This window comes from Pararge aegeria, chromosome 11 (genome assembly GCF_905163445.1).
Source record: "Pararge aegeria chromosome 11, ilParAegt1.1, whole genome shotgun sequence".
In the NCBI taxonomy this organism is placed as follows: Eukaryota; Metazoa; Arthropoda; class Insecta; order Lepidoptera; family Nymphalidae; genus Pararge; species Pararge aegeria.
The window spans coordinates 17,676,009-17,694,317 of NC_053190.1; the positions used below are offsets into that span (position 1 = coordinate 17,676,009).

General features: G+C 35.9%; 1 protein-coding gene across 7 annotated transcripts in view; it reads left to right on the top strand.

Annotated features, from left to right (window-relative positions):
* Positions 1–18,309, top strand: part of LOC120627573 (nesprin-1) — a 233,921-nt gene that overhangs the window by 175,439 nt on the left and 40,173 nt on the right. For 5 of the 7 annotated variants that reach the window (XM_039895576.1, XM_039895578.1, XM_039895581.1 and 2 more), the window contains 4 exons: positions 6,672–6,854; positions 7,209–16,925; positions 17,238–17,438; positions 17,934–18,112. In XM_039895576.1, the coding sequence (XP_039751510.1) occupies positions 6,672–6,854; positions 7,209–16,925; positions 17,238–17,438; positions 17,934–18,112 (10,280 nt within the window). The remainder of the gene's footprint in view (positions 1–6,671; positions 6,855–7,208; positions 16,926–17,237; positions 17,439–17,933; positions 18,113–18,309) is intronic. The other 2 variants (XM_039895577.1, XM_039895582.1) reach the window with 1 other exon arrangement.

Below are 18,309 nucleotides of genomic sequence, written 5' to 3' on the forward strand. Positions count from 1 at the left end.
ATAAGCGCAAACATAGATATATAGTTTCATAGACATGTCATCATCAGTCAATGCAGCCAAAATCATGCTCTTTACACGATACCGCTACGTAAACAAAACTAGAATCCATCATTGTTTTTACGTCACAGACATAAATAGCTTGAAATCGTATCATCGACTGTTTCGCATTTATTTATGTTTCCTCGTTGTTAAGTTCCGAAACGTTCAAAGCGATAAATTAACTTGTTTTAACCTAACAATTATTTGTATTCGTATGAAATGATAACAATTATTAGTATGTTTTTTGGCGATTATTCTGTAAACTCTAAATTGACGTATTTTACCAGTAAGGAGTCAACTCATAAAAATAACAAGATTGGTAGTGATATGGTCCAATAAGTTTTTTTTTATTCCACTACAAGTTAGCCCTTGACTGCAATGGTGATAAGTGATGATGCAGTCTAAGATGGTAGTGGGCTTACCTGTTAAGCAGTATGGTAGTTATACTTCTAATCGGTTTCTACGACATCGCACCGGAAAATAAATCGCTTAGCTGCACGTCTTAGTCGGTGGGGTAGTAACTAGCCACGGCTAAAGCCTCCCACCTGAAAAAATAATAAGTATTTTCCATAAGCATTGTATAGAAGCAGGCTTTACATTGCGGAATTCAATCATATACTATGAAATGTAAGCATAAAAAATTTTTCATTGTAAAGTCAACATCTGAGGATGCTTCGGTGTCGGAGCGAAGCGTGCGTAGAGAGTATAAAGATTGAAGAAATTATTAATAACACCGAACAGATTTTACTGCTTTTCACGTATAAAACAAATTAAGCTTAATGTTTATAGTGGGTCAATGCTCTAAAACTTATCATGGGGTTCATGTTTATCAGTGTATGGGTGTTATCTTATTATTATCTTATCTTAGAACCCATAACACGAGCTTCGCTTACTTTGGGGCTAGATGGCGATGTGTGTATTGGTCGTAGTATATTTATTCTTTATTATTATCATCGCTAAAAGCAGTAATATTTTAAAATATTTGACAGACATCGTCGCCCGTCAAAGTCTGTCAAATATAATTATTTAACTTCGGTTTCGTTAAAAGAACCGAACGTTTAAAAATAATACTATGATACTGTTCTAAGCGATCACAGTAAAATTAAAACAAAAAGAATACAGATAATTTTTTATCGTTTCCCCGGGGAGATAATTGTCTCCTGCGACTCCTGCCCATGCTAGCCGTAATGCCGGCACTCCAATGAACCCGGGACCTCCTACTTAAAACCCTCTGTACCAGGAAGTACAGATATATAGATAATTCCACCAGGGCTATACAATAAGAAATAAAAATTTGTATGTGAACATTTTACGTATTATAAATTCTACGCAGATGTAAAACAAAAATATTCAAAATTCACTTATTTCAAATAGTCTTACTCTAGGCACTTTTGAACGTCAAGTCTGTCTGTTTGTAGTGACCCTACCAGCGGTATTTAATAAGGGACAGGTTGCACTACTGTTGTTATTTTCGTCAATTGCGAGATAACCCCATGATAGCGATGACATTATGACATTGTCTCATTACTCATGGGGTGATGTCATCCCAATACTAGGTGTCCAAATGGACTAATATACAGTATGTTTTGTTTGGCACTCCTCAGTAGGGCAGCGGTACGCGGTACGCTCGGAACCCGAATCGAATTTAAAAACGAATCGACCGATCGGTTTTTACGAACAAACGATTTCCAGTGAAACGTTTTAATTATTTGTGTACAGTGTTTTGAGTGGAGATCGTAAGTTATCTGTTCACGCGTTTTTTAGACAAGGTGTTGTGAACTTCATCCCCGTTTCACATCATCTGGCTTAAACTTCCTTTCTCATAGGAGTAGAGAGTGTGGACCTACTACGCTGATCAAACGCGGGTTGGTGGGTTCAACCATCGTATGTTAGTGACAATAGCCGGATAGAAACTTCCTTTCTCATAGGAGTAGAGAGTGCGGACCCACTACGCTGATCAAATGCGGGTTGTTGGGTTCAACCATCATATGTTCACACATCAAACTCTGTACTGAAATTATTAAAAAAAAACAACAGAAATTCTTTGCCCAACCTGGATATCGAAATGAAGACCTTAGTTGAAAATAATAAGACCAACGGGTCTAAGTTCAATCACCTTTATCAATATAATATGTAATACACCAGAGAGGTGTTTGTAGTGGTTAATTACACTATTATACTAGCGTACCCAGCCCGCTTCGCCGGGCTAGATTTTGCTTTATTTTATTTAAAGAATAAACTTACATCATTAAATTTTTAATTTAAGTTTCATAATATATTACATCATTTATTTCTCTCCGTATTCATTCTCTTCTCGAGCGGTTGAAGATCACTATCTACACCCATGTACACCAAACAATAGAATATCATCATAGTAAATAAAAGCTGTATTTGACAGTTTGACAGTTCAAAAATGGGAGTGCTCCGATCGTCACCAAACTTTACAGGATTACTCGCCAGGTCAATCTGGAGATTCCCTGAAAGTTTCATTGAAATCGGTCCAGCCGTTTCGGAGACTATACGGAACATACCCACACACTTTCCCTTTTATATATATAGAGATTGAAAGCGATGATAGATGACAGCCTTCGGGTAGGACTTCGGTTTCTTACTTAGGGAAGCCCGAGTTTGAAATTTGGCAAGAACCTCTTACTTTTGTAAGTTATGGACATTTAAAGCAATTAAATAACACTTGCAAAACGGTGAAGGAAAATTACTTAAGGAAACTTGCATGTTCTCAAATACGTGTGAAGTCCACAAATCAGAACTTGACCAGCGTGGTGTGGACTACTGTGTAGTTGGTCGGTAATCGGTTGATATTTTTTTTTTAATTTGATTCACTTACATGATTATGATTAGATATTAGTCAATTAAAACTAGCTTATACAGTACAATGACGAAAATGTATTAAAAATTTGTCCTCGGTTCGATTCTCGGCTAGGTTCTTCACTATCATTGTCATACTACAATACTTGTTAACTATTAAAAAACATAAATACTTTAAGAATACTTAGAAGTCTGGATAGATTTAATTTGTTTATTGGATTTTAGTAATAGGACTTGTCAACGACCTTGTTATCAGAGAGAATTAGAATTTATATCCGGCACTGGCGGATTCCCGCGACTTTGTCTGTATGCCGCTTAAGTTTCGCATACACAATTTTATATTATCTATATACTCACAAAGTTGTCCTAATGCGAGATTATCGCACGTTATTGAAATTTTGCATTATAATATGAGTTCACTCAGTGTCCAGCCAATATAGCATTATCTATGCAACATACTCCGACACACCGCGTCTCATCAGCCGGCTTTGTTATTGCTTCGTTTCCTCGTAACTTAATGTCAGATAGCTTTCTATAACTCAAGTAGGTACCTCAAGAATTGGGCGATTGAATGCAAAAACAGAATTTTACAAATCCTGCTCTTCCGATCCATAAATCTGATAGTTTGGCAGATTATAGAGTTCATATAGACAAAAAAACAGTTTTTTTATCCGTTTTTTTTGTTTTTTATACTCTTAAAATTTTTTTACTGCATTCTAAACTGATGGTGATAAAGTCCAAGATTTAGGTAGATTGGACTAACCAGTTAGGGGTATGACATTTATCACAATCCCATACTCCTAATCGGTTTCCACGCGGCATTGCATCGTAACGCTTTATCGCTTGTAGCCGCTGCCGAAGCCTCCCACTAGGTTAAACCAGAGAAAAATCTGAAATTATAAATTCCCAAATCGCCCTTGCACACTAGCACAGGCAAGAGACAGTAATTATATCCCCCGATTATATCCCCCCACAGGGGATATATTTACGTAACCATCTGCTGAAAAACGGGGACATAAAATAGAAGAAGTTTACCCCGGTTTTCATTACACATATTATATTATTTAGATATCATTTACACTTGTGCGCCAATGCTCTGAGAGATGAAAACTGTGGGAGAAGATAAATTTTGTTCCTTTCCCCGGGGAGATAATTGTCTCCTACCCATGCTAGCCGTGATGCCGGGTCTCAAACTCGGGACCTCCTTAAGTAGGAGCTCAAACCACTGCGCTCACCACGGTACCAGGGGGGTACAGATATAAAGATAATTCCATCAGGGCTATAGAAGACTAATGAGTAAAAGTTTGTATGTGAAAATTTGACGTATTACAAATTCTACGCAGACGAAGTAGCGAGCACACACTAGTGGCGAAATATCAACTTCCACCCTTATTCATTGAAGTGTTAATACATGGCTGATCTAATGTGTACCTAAACTCTATTTGCACAGCGTCTGCACTTAGATTTAACTAGTGCCATAATAAAGTAATTGAGACTCGTGCAATATATTAATAGGTTTGCTTTTAGATTTTGTTATTCATGACCTCATCGCACAAAACAATAAATGATGACGTCAACGATGTCGAATGTTTGTGCGATAGGTTCAAGAATTCACATGCATTTAGAACATGTCTTGTTTTATTTCTTTGAATTCGCTCGGTTGTTATATCAGCGATGTCGAAATTTTCATTTTCAAAGTGTAGGTTAGGTTAGGTTAGGCCTTTTAATTCTTGCTTACAATACAAAGGTTACATTGCAATACGTATTAAGATTTAAGTGAAAACATAAAATAGAAAATAAAAATATAAATTAAAAAAAAAAATAGTTCTTATTTGCATTTATAAAGAGATTATTAATAATTAACTGGTATAATATTTCTTCTCGCAAGAACCCCTCTCATGCGAGGCTAAAGGCCTCTGTCTTTGGCTACTTACATCCAGTTTTTGCCGGCAACTTACGTCAGTTAAAACACTAATATTTTTAATAAATAAATATACTAAGACAATACACACATCGCCATCTAGCCCCAAAGTAAGCGTAGCTTGTGTTATTTGTACTAAGATGACTGTTTTTTTATGAATAATATACATTAATACTTAAAATATACGTATAAACACCCAGACACTGAAAATCATTCATGCTCAATATTATTTATGTCGCGGTGTTTATGTTCGACTCTTTAACGAAAAGGCTCGACGGATTTTTTTTTTTTCGCTAGGTATAAGAATATGTCGTTAAGTATATTGTATACACTTAACTAGTGATTAGGGTGACGCTATCCGAATTTATTTTCTATTTTTAGTATTTTTATTTTTAATTGATGTCATCAAATGAAATATTTATCACCCCATTCAAAGGTGGCGCTGCAGTATCGGCATGTTAATTTCGATCAAAACATCAATTAAGATATGAATATTTTGATTCCTACCAAATAAGTTGATCTAATTTATATATGTAGGTATGCAATCAACTTTTTAGCAACATTCAAATAATATACTTTAAGTTATGTAATAACAAATAGTAGCAAACATAAATTATAGCCTGGCAAACACATATTTAATCCGCGGCCAAAGCCTCAACCAACCCAGAGAAGAAAAAATTCAGAAATCACAAAATCCCAAAAGTGCCCCTGCCGGGTTCGAACCCAGCACCTCCCTCTTAAAACCACAGCGCTCGCCGCTGCGCCGGGGAGTTCGTCGAATTATAATTAAAATATCCTCTTATACTTATTTGTTTATGATCAGTTTACGGCGGTTTCACCCGCGTGATCTAAAAAGGTCGTAATGTAATATTTTACTGGCCACCTCTTAAACGGTACCAATTGTGTTGAACTTTGATAGTTATATATATTATACTATTGTGGATTTGTAAACATGTTTAATTTAATCGCGTAGTACATAGTTTTTACGTATTATCGTTTTTTTTCTGAGCGCACGCCAACTTTTTGCCACTACATTACATTTTTCTTAAGGATCGCTAAATTGTATAAAAATAAATTATAGCCTATGTGACCTACTTCATGATAATTTAGATTTCTATTGGTAAAGAAATTGTTAAAATAGCCTATTCGGTACAAACAAAAATAAATAAATAAATATACTACGACAATACATACACACATCGCCATCTAGCCCCAATTTATGCGTAGCTTGTGTTATGGGCACTAAGATGACTGATGAATATTTTTTTATTAATAATATACATAAATACTTATAATATACATATAAACACCCAGACACTGAAAAACATTCATGCTCATCACACAAACATTTTCCAGTTGTGGGAATCGAACCCACGGCCTTGTACTCAGAAAGCAGGGTCGCTGCACACTGCGCCAATCGGCCGTCAACCAAAAAAACCAAAAAGAACTGCGCTTATAATATTAGGTATAGATAATTGTATAAATGCAACTGTATTTGTTTTGACGACTTCCTTGGCGCAATGGTGAGCGCTGTGAATTTTAAGTAGGAGGTCCCGGGTTCGATTCTCGGTAGAGGCAATTAGGGAATTCATAATTTCTGAATTTTCTCTGGTCTGGTCTGGTCGGTGGCTTTGGCCGTGGCTAGTTACCACGCTACCGACAAAGACGTGCCGCTAAGCGATTTAGTGTTCCGGTGCGATGTTGCGAAGAAACCTATTACGGGTATACAACCATACCCTCTAACAGATTAGCCCGCTACCATCTTAGACTGCATTATCACTTACTATAAGGTTAGATTGCAGTCAAGGGCTAACTTTATTTTTTTTAATCCACTACAGGAAGAAAATAATAAAATCTCTAACAAAAAATTTCTTCTAAATTGCAGGAGGGAATATCAATTCTAGTCAAGTGTGAGGAGGCGGCGGTGCTGTTGGAGCAGAAGATCATGGACTTCCGCCACGAAACAGAAGTGCAGGTGTTGCTTAAGGAGTTGGTCTTGATCAAGGCAAGAATATCGAAGCTGTTGCAGCAGGCAAGCCAGGGCCTTACCACCATCCAGGTAAGCAAGGTAATTTACATTTATTACAAATAAAACTAAAATTTTATCGCTTAAAAAGTGTATTGAATCGTAATCTTAATAGAGACAGAAAAGTGTATGAAATCTTACTTAAGTAGTGAGTCTTCTTTGAGTGCTCATTTATTATTTTACTAGCGACCCGCTAAAATTGCAGTCAAGGATCAAATTGTATCTTTTACTTCTGTAAAGCTTTCTACAGTGGAACGTCCTTAGCATGCCACAGGTTTAAATTGGAATTAATAAGTCTATCTGCCTTAACTATACGAATATAATACGAATATTATTTTTTATCATACAGACTCAACAATATTATAACAAGATAATAATACCTAATTTTATTTTTAGGACGCGAAAGTAGAATTATCTCGTAGGACTAAGGAAGTAGAAGAACAAAAAGAAAAGGTTACAAAACTTGATCAATGGCTTGAATCTATAAACAATGAACTAAAGGAATCTACGAAACAGTCAGATGTGTTAACAGAACAAGATATTATTAGGTACATAGAGATTTACGAACGATATTTAAGAGAATATGATGAATACGAAATTATTATAAAGTCAGTCATACTGACGATTCGTGATGATTCTAGTCAGTTAAGAGAGAAACTAAGTATGACGAGTAAAACATTAGAACAAACGAGAAATCTAGTCATTACAGAAATAGAAAGGTTAAGACACATTTTAATTCACCTAAGGACAGTGCCAGAAGCAGAAGCACCCATTGAAGAGGATATATCACAAACAGATAGAACAATTGACTCAACCTCTATGCCAGAAGAAATAGTTTCGCCACGAGAACCAGAAATTGTTAAATACGAGGAACCATTTGTGGAAAAAGTACTGTTACAGAAATCGGCACATGCATCAGATCAAGAAACTGAACAAAGTCAAATGAAATTACCAATCAAAGAAACTGAGCCGAGCCAAATTAATTTAAAGATTGAAGAAACCACAATACCAGAACACAAAGAGAAAGTAACTAATATGACTATTGAAACACAGACTGGTAAGAGTCTTATGTCAGACGCTCCTTCTCTTGTAGACAAATCTATAATATGTAAACCGGAACATAATGACATGGTTGATGTTTCTGTTACTTGTGCACCACCACAAGAAGTAGAGGTACAAACGAGTGAACAAAAATCATTGGATAAGGAAATTCTAGAAAACATTCAAGTAAAACAATTCATATCTGATGGTCATGAAACAATAGAAATCGCTAGTCGCCCAGTTACTAGAGATCTAATTGGTGAACAATCATTATTTGTAGATGCGCATTACAAGGATGATAACATGCATAAAGACACTGAACTAAATATTACTCATTCTTTACCACAGTCGTTTGAAACCATCATGGTTGAACCGGATGAAACAACTACTGAAGTAGTTGTAGATGCTGATGGTACAAAGAGAATAATTGTTAAAAAGGTCAGAAGAACACTCGTTACACGACAAAAGGTACTTCAAACTCACGAACATCATTCTCAAATATTGTCATCTGCAAATGTTCCTCAAGAACAATCTCTCGCACAGTTGACGCTTCACGGGGACCAAGGATCAAGTTCTACCGTTTTAGACGATGGTGGTATGAAACATATTCAATATCAAACATATGGTGGACAGCTCGTTTCAGAATTACCTGGCAGTGAGGTTTCTATACAAGAAATTACATCAAGACCAGATATGATCATCACAATGGAACATGGAATGAAACCTGAAGAAATTCTTCAACTTGCAGAAGGTGAGATACCACCACTTATACAAACATCATCTTCAAGTGTAACAGCAGTCGTTCAACAAGTTACAAAAAGAATAATAAAAACAAGACGTCGAATAATCCGACGAGTTGTGATAATTGACGGAAAAGAACATGTGATGGAAGAAGTAATTGAAGAGCCAGATAATGTTGAAGTACTGGAAGAACAGATTCCAAGAATTTCTATTAGTGTTAAAGATGGCGCCTTAACTTCTGAGGTAAATGACGATGCAGATAATAAGGGTCAACCCGGAAAAAACCTTCAAGATCAAGGGAAAGAAAAAAAATCACACGACGGAGATGAACATGATAAGTCAGACAATTCACCACATTTTCAAAAACCCGAGAGTATGATCTTAGATGAAAAGAAGCAAACCTTAGAACCAACTTCTCGAATTACCGAGGACAAATATCAGGCAAATCAATTTTTAATTGAAGAAAGTAATAATGATAGTGCATATCAAATAAAACCATCGCTTGAAACTATGACCATAAGGGAGTCTTTTGCTGCACAACCCGTTGGCTTAGAACAAATGAATTCGCAAACTTTTAATATTAGAGAGCCAAGATCAGATGAACCAAGTAAATTTGCAACCCAAATAATGTCAAATATGGAAACAAGTTCTAGCGTCGCGACTGTTGTTCAAAATGTAACACATAAGTTAACCAGAAAAAGAAAACGAATCATCAAACATATAACAATTATTGATGGTCAGGAACATGTCACTGAAGAAGTAATTGAGGAACCAGATGAAGTTGAAATCGTAGAGGATGAACCACAAATTTCACATTTTGTCCAAAATCAGGGAACTAAAGCTAGACGAATAAAAATTAAACGTCAAGTTGAAATGATTGATGGTAAAGAACACATTACAGAACAGATGATGGAAGAGTCTGATGATGAACCTGATGTTGAATTTGTAGCCGATAAGTCAAACATTCAATTTGATAGACCTTATATTACAGAAGTTGAAGAACAGGATACTTATACCAAGCCACTTGATGAAAGTGAAAACATCTCTAAGCCTTTTATTAAAAGTGGAACTTGTAAACCTGTCACAAAAGTAACTAGAATTAGAAAACGAGTAATAAGACACACAAAAGTGATTGATGGCAAAGAACATGTTACTGAAGAAGTTATAGAAGAGCCAGATGAAGTTGAAATAATAGAGGATAGCTCAAATCTACCACATATTATTCAAGAGGAAGGCATTAAGACAAAGCGTATTAAAATAATACGCCAAGTAAATATTATCGATGGTAAAGAACATATAACGGAACAGATATTAGACGATGCAGAAGACGAGTATATGCCTGACTCAACAATCACAGCTGAAATAAACATTGGCTTAAATAAACCATCCCACTCTGATAATTTAAAAAATCAACAATCATTATCAGGTGATGAAGCAACAATCAAAATAAAGGATCAACATGACGTTATTGATTACACCAAAAATCTTATTGATAGTGAAATTGATCATACAAAAAAGCTTCATCCCGTTAGTTCTACTGAAGCAAAAACTCTTATTTCTCAACGTTCTGTGGAAGACAGACAATGCCTTGAGCTCAGTAGAACAGATATAAAAATATCAGACATTGCAAATCTACCAGGAAAAGTACCAGAACAGAAAGCCGAAATAGAAATAGTGGTAAGGCCTGAAACAGATGTTGCTGATAACTTAAGTAAACAAACTTCTGGAATATCCTGTGCAACAGGCTTTATAGAGGGTACTATTCCAAGTGAAAAACTGCAAACTCCACGTCAAGTGGCTGATAGCATAGTGCTAGAGGAATCAAAAGTAGGATTCCCTGTACATATAAAAGAGCCGTTAGTAAAAGAACAGAAAATAATTGAATATAATATTGATGAACCCTCAACCAAGCATAGAGAACAAGATAATGTTACCTCAATACAAAATATTTTGATTGAAGAACATGTGAAAGAACCTAGCTATCAAACTATAGAAGGCTCGGGCACAACGTGTAAACCAGAATCCATAATAGAATCAAAATATCCAACGGAGCTTGAAGATTTTAAAAAACATGACATCATTCAGAAAGATTCATCATCATCACACACTAAAGTTGAAATACTTACCGATATGACCGAGATTGACAAATCTCAATCTGACACTTCCGACATAAAAGATACAGCTGGGCTGGAGAAAGAGGTAGAAATTCCATCATTCAAAAATATTGACGCAAAATTGATAGACCGATCTATTTTAGTCGAAACTAAGAATTTGATTGGTAAAGAAAGCGAAAGCAAAACTGTAATACAAACATTAAAGTCAAGAGAGTTTGAATTTCCTGGGGAAGAAATAGATAAGACAGAAAAAAATAATGAACTAAAGAATCAGTCTGATGATAATTTAACAAAAATTAAAAAACTATCAGATAAATCAGTACCTATATCACAAAGTTTAATAGAAAGTGAAATTGACCACTCTATTGCTTTCATGCCAATAGATGTTTTGGAAATAAAGAAAGCCACTATCCCCCCTGCGACCAGAGATGAACCGGATGTTAATATAGACGTTTTTGATAACGAACCAAGCAAAGTTATAACTATACAACAGGAGGGTGTAAAAACCAAACGAATCCGAATAGTAAAAAGTATTCAAATAATTGATGGTAAAGAACAAGTGACCGAACAAATTTTTGATGAACCAGATGATGAATATGTTCCTGATTCAACAGTTACAGCCGAAATTGGTTTACAAATGTCTCATCCTGGAACATCTGAGACAGAAGTCACTGGTATTCAAGAATATACTAAAAAGGCACCCGAAAGATTAAGTGAATCAAGAACAGAAAAAATAAAAGATTCTACTCCTAGTTCTTCAGCAAATCTGTTAATTCCAAGCACAACAAAAGATTTATTAAAAAATGAAACCGAAATCTGGTTACCTTCAAATATCAAAGGAGATACGCTTGCTGTACAACCGAGTGATAAACATTTACCAGCTTCTGAAATGTTGTTAAAAGGATTAACAGATCAAGATATAACTTTTATTAACAAACCGGATCATATAGTAACAGAGAAAAACATTTGGGGAAATGAATTTTCAACTTCTGGAGGAGATGAAAAATATGAGGCATCAAAAGAAATAACAAAAAAACAAGTAATAGAGATCTCATCAGATGGATTGAAGAATTCTCAAGATGAAACCGATATCCAATCATTCGATAAAGATGAAAATCTTACAATAAAAGATTATCTGCTAGCTCAATCATCTGTAAAAGACAAACCCGTAGAAGTTGCAACAGTATTAAGTGAAACTAATTTTGAATCGGAATCCCAAGAGCCTGAAGGGTCGTATATTCAGCCATTTGATTTTGCCTCGAAACGAAGTCCATTACCTACACTCGAAGTGCCTACTAAATTTGAAACAGTCCCGGAATCCATCACAGCATATGATGTTAATGCTTTTATCGAGTCAGAACGACTAGATAACCATTTGCGCAATATAACACCCGTAACTATTACCGAAGGACAAAGTACGAAGTACGTTCATGAAGAAAATATTGAAAAATCATCACAAACTTCGCTTACAAAGGAAGATAATCTTAACCAGATAAGCGAAGGGTTAGGAAATGACATTCAAAAGCTTAACATATCGATTTCTATTTCTAAAACGGATAAAAATAAGACAATTGAACCGAAAATTGAAGTTGATCTAAAAGTAGACAACCTCGATAAGACCCAGCCAACTGCAACTATATGCAAAAAAGACATAACAGCTACTTTACCAACGGAAATAACAATAATTAAGGAATATATTGAGAAAAACACTACTGATGATTTGGAAAAACCTAAACCAGAAGATTTAGTGAGTATGGCTGAATCACTGAAACTCCAAGATATTGTACAAGAACTTTCAGAAGAAAGTGTTCCATTAGAGACTCTTGTTGAACAACCCAAAGATCAAGAACCTATGCAGGAACTTTCAATTAAAAGTTCTCCTAAAGATTTAGACTCTAATCTTGAAAAAGACAGAAGTATAACAGATACTGAAAGTTCATCTTTAGGAAACTACGTAGAACTACAAACAGCAACGCCTATTGAATCTCCAAAACCTACAAACGACTTATTAGTAACAAAAGAAGCAAGTTTGGAACCTGTTTCACTTTCAGCGAGATCAGAATCAACCACAGAAAAGGGATACGAACCTGAGGACACATCTTTAATTAAAGAGGAAGAAAAACATGAGAGGAAAAAAAGACAAAAGAAACGAAAATCTCATGCGGTGAGTGAGGAAACAATTTACCCAAAGCAGACTACTACTGAAGATGACACAGCTATATCTACACCTGTTGAAATGGAAGAGCCAATTCAGACAAGAAAAATTAAAGCGAAGAAAGGAAAAAAGAAGTCCTTTGTTGACAATAAGACGAATGAGCCAGAACCTAGATTATCTGAAACACCAGAGATGGCTAAACCTGACAGTCCAAAGGTTGGAATAGAAATTGTTACGACATCGCCCCAAGATGAATCTTACCATACTATTAGTGAAACATCGGATATGAATACTGTGAAAATTGTAGAAGAATGCATTGGAAGTAGTCCGGAAATCGAAAAAGAAATGAGTACCACTGTAACTTACCCAATTTCTATCGTTGAAGAAATTGCTACATCAGAATATTCAGTTCAAACCTCACCAGAAATACAAGAATCGACCAAAGATGATAAAATAGAAATTCTAAAAGAGATGACTGATATTGAATTACAAACTTCGCCTACGCCGGTTAGTGAAATAGTTATTCAAACTACTCCAATCGAAGATAAAGAAGCGCAAACGCAAACTTCGGATAACATTAGTGTCATTGAGAAGGTAGAAGTAGTGAATTCTCAAATCCAAACAAGTAGGGCTGAAACACCAGAGCCAATCATTACAACTGAAGTGACAACACAAGTTTTGCCAAGAGATATAGTAACACCTGATGACAAATTTTCACAAACTTCGTCTCCAATAGTGGAAGAAATTAAACCAATCGTGGAAAAAGGTACTCGAGAAATTCAAACTTCGCCACCACCGGCAATATCCAAAGAAGAAAAGAGTACAGAGGTTAAAGTTGAAACTACCGAGAGTGATATACAAACAGTCAAACAAGAAACAATTGATCAAGAAACTTTAACTTCACCAACAAAAACGAAGGAAGTAACAGAAATAAGCATACAGACACCTGAAGTATCTCTAGTTGACACGTATACACAATCTGAATCAATAGAAGCAGTAACTAAGCCGAAAGTTGAAAAGCCACTGAGTCCTGACATGCTAATATTGGATAAAAAAGTAATAACTGTTGATAGTACTCAGCAAACATCACCAAGAATTTACGAAGAAGATTCAAAACCTGATCCTAAACAAATTATAACCGTCGATACTCTACAGCAGACATCTCCTAGGGTAGACTATGACATCACTCCAGTCATACCTTCTTTAGATCTGACCCATAACGAAGTAACTTACATTGACAATGTACAGCAAACTACACCTAGAGAACAACTTGAATCACCAGTATTTTTACCTGCAAGAGAAGTCAGTAAGAAAGAGGTTACAGTAACTGATAGTACAATACAAACATCTCCAAGAGTGTATTCAGAAGATTCCATATCGACATCTACTGACGAGCCTTATGAAGTTCATCTCCGGGCTCAAGTTTCTATCCCACAAGCAACTGACAGCTTCATTGAAAACGAACGTTATAGTGAACAAACTTCCATACTCGGTGATGCGTGCAAACAAAAAAGAAGAAAACCTAAAAAGAAAACCGAATCACCTCTTCAATCACCTGGAAGTTTATCAGACCCTATAAATGCTGAACTATCCCTTTCTGTAACGCCCACAAGTGAAGATTTATCGAGCAAAGAAACTTCCTCAATAGATGAAGGTATATCACAGTTAGCTAGTCCAGTTTTACTTCAACAAGAGAGCTATATAGTAACACAAAGACCAACATATTCTGATGTTGTTCAGAGATCGAAATCAAAGTCTCCTTCACCTAGTAAAACAATAACAGCACCCAAATCTGTTAAAGCTAAATTACTCAGTGTACTCGAAAAACGTACACAATCAGTATGTGAGCCTCAGAAAGTATCGGGGGACATAATGACTGTAACACTTTTTGAACCATCCGTTGAAAAATCATATGATCTTATAGTCAATAAAGAATTAGATCGTTTAAAAGATGCTGTTAATAGCAACGATGCTGTTAAGACTGAAAAGTGTATAATAACTGTAATTGAAACTATTTCCATTTGGTTGGAAGAAATTCAATATAAAATTAAAAAAGAAATAACTACGGGCTTAGAGGAGTCTATTGAACCAGAACGAATCGTAGATGTAGAAAACTATATTCGACGTCTAAAAGAAACCGTCTATATAACAGAAATAAATGAAGAAACAATAACATTGATTGAAACATTAACGCGACAAGTTCATGCTGTCCGCTGTGTAAGGGATCAAAGTTTAGTGATAGCAAGAGAACGAGAAAATGAGTGGGAAACATTTTTACTTGATGTTAATAAATTAAGTGATGCTGTTGAAAAAGTAAAATCTCAAATCGATCTATTTAATCTTAGTGAAGCACCAACTCAACAAAAACTCGACGATCTAGATAAGATTGAAATAGAAAATGTTGCAAACTTTGACACATTTAGAAAAATGATTCGAATTTATAAAGATATTTTAGAAAATAATCCAAAAAAGGAATGCCCTTCAGTATTATATCACTGTAACGATGATACAAAACAAGTTGAAAATGCAATAAATACAGAAAGGGATCGTCTTTTACAACTATCTTCATTATCTGAGGAATATGAACAAACTTTACAGGATTTCGGCCAGATTACTGATGTTGCCGAAGCACTACTTGATGGCAAAATCATTGTATCTAATTTAGAACATTTACACGAAGAAATTCAAAAGCATCGAAAATTCTTTGTTAACCTAAGCCATTGTAGAGCTATTCTAGAATCCCTGGAAAATAATTTAGACTCAGAAACAAGAGCAAAATATTCATCTTTACATCATTCCTTACACGATAGAGCTACAATTATTATTGATAGAGCTGCTGGACGAGCGCAGCAAATGACTTTAGCTGCTTCGAGATGGAGTGTCTTAGACCAAGATATGAAGGAAGAACAGCAATGGCTCGGAGTAGCCCAGCAAAGAATTCCGGATCTCACAAACGTTACATCTATTGATCATAACCAGTACATTAATTTATATCAATCAATAAGCCTGGACGTTTCACATCATAACGCAAAAATGCTCCGGTTACTTTCTATATCAGAAGGACTCCAAGGCCTTATTGTTTGCTCGGGACTGGAAACAGAATGTTCAATCGCATTAGACACTTTACTTAAGCTTCAAGAAGATATTGACTCTAGATTGAGCCGTCTAACTGCGTTCAGAGAAAATTGGGTTACTTATGACTACCTTATTGATAGAATTGAAGGCTGGATGAAAATTGCTAACAAAGAACTAGAGCAAATCACTCCCGAAAATATAACCACAACTAATAACCTTCGTCGGTTCTGGGAACTAAAAGCGCAACATGAAGTTCATAACAACTTAAAAAATGAATCAGGAGTCCAATTTGAAAAAGCGTTAGAAATTCTGCCCATTTCCGATGAAATGGTACAACGCGAATTCTTTTCTAAAATTGAAGATAAATGGCGAGATTTGTCAACAAGAATAAGTAACATTCATACGTCTGCTATCCAAAATATTTCTGATCGTGACGTATCGTCCAGTGAAAAACTGAATATTCTCGAGGATGAAATGAGAGAGCTACGGGCGATGTTGGATGGTTTAAAGGGAGTAATTAAAAACGATGATGAACTAAATCTCTACATAGAGCGACTGCAAGTGATGACCAGTCGCATCGATAGAATACAGAATGAACTTGGCAGATTAAGTTTGCTGCCTACTGCGGAATCAGAACGCCTTGGCGCGCTTTTGACTCAGTCTGGTCTCTTGGACGATCAAATAGCTGAAGAGTTAGAGCGGAGTATGTTGCTAAAGGAAAAAATCGTTCACGTTCAGACTGGCATAGCTCGCTGTCAGAAGAGCCAACGACGTGCAAGATTAACTTTAGAGGAATGTGAAGCAGCTGAGCGTCTCGGAAGTGACGTTGTTGAAAGAGCTTCTCAAAGTTGTCAGAAACTTCTTGAAGATCTCTCGTCGCAATGGAGAGATATTCTCGCCTTGAGACAAGCACTGCATACACTCCCAATCAGTCTACGCATTTGTGTGTCGCCGGTCAGCATCGAGAGGGACATCTCTGCTTTGCAGGTATTTTTTGTCTTAATTTAATTACTAAGATTGTATTTATATTATTATTCTTCTTATGAAAATTATATTTTACCAACGCAGTTTAGCATAAGCTATATAAAAAGCCCCCTTTTGTTCGTAAATTAAAAAAAAAATAACAAAAAAAAATGCTAAATCGTGAAAGACTGTCTAAAGTCTCATCGATAGCCCATAACTGTTCACTGTACATGGCACTGTTGCACTTGTAAATGGGGGGCAATTTACCAGTGTAATAAAATGAATTTCTTACAATATCTGTATATTTCATATAACTTTCATATAATTTCTTCTAAGGAAACTCACGCGGAATTGGAAACGGCTTGCAACGAGCTTAGGATGCGACTACGTAACAAGTTGCAGCTGTGGCGGAGATTCGAGAGGCAACTGGAGCTCGTACAAGGTGCAGTCCGTGAAGCTGACTATATGGTGGAGCTTCTCACGGTCCAAGGTCAAGTGGATTATGACCGCTTGCTTAAAGCAACGGAGAAGCTCGAGGTAAGTTAATCAATTCCATTGTCATATTTTAATTTATTAGCCATGCTGTGTTGTTTTACATCGACCTACGTACTTACGTATGTTCGGGCATAACTCCGTCATATATAAACGGTTTTCCAAAATTCTTTTAGTGTTCGAAGTGTGTTTGTTCCCATTTCAATTTCATATAGATCTGATTAAAAGTTTCGGAGACGGACAACGGAACTCTTCGAAAACTGACAGCAAATCGACCACGATTGCTTTTATCCCGTAAATTAGTTTAGGCAAGCATGTACACTGGACATACGCAGACGTACTCGGTTGATCTGGGTACGTCAACACTTTCTTTTAAAGTTAAAAGTAGTCGCATAATTTTCGCGACTAAAAGCTATTTGTAGAACAGTATCCAAGATTGATTTATAAAAAAAATTATTTACTTTTTCGTTGTTTAAAAATATTATTATAGAAGTTGGTTTCTTTTTGCAAACTATTTTTATTATGATGAATATTCTACAGACCTTGAACGAGTCCCTCTCGCGGCGAAGCGGTGAGCTGGTAGGGGAACTGCGTAATGCCGCGGTGCCATTGGAAGCAAGCACTGATCCTGGCATCGCAGCCAAGTTGCGCAAAGAGCTTGATGACGCTGCCGCAGCGTATGAGCATACGTGCACCAATCTTACGCAGCTCTGTGACAAGTAAGTGCAAACTTTTTTAAAGTGAAGAACACGCCTGTTCCACGCCACATTTTTATCGCAATAAATATAAGCGGATGGCCTACCTGATGTCAAATGGAAAACAAAGCAACTTGCACTTGCAAGATACACGTCCCACAAAATGCCGCCCAGAAAAACTATTACATATACTCAAACTATATAACTATATAAATAAATAT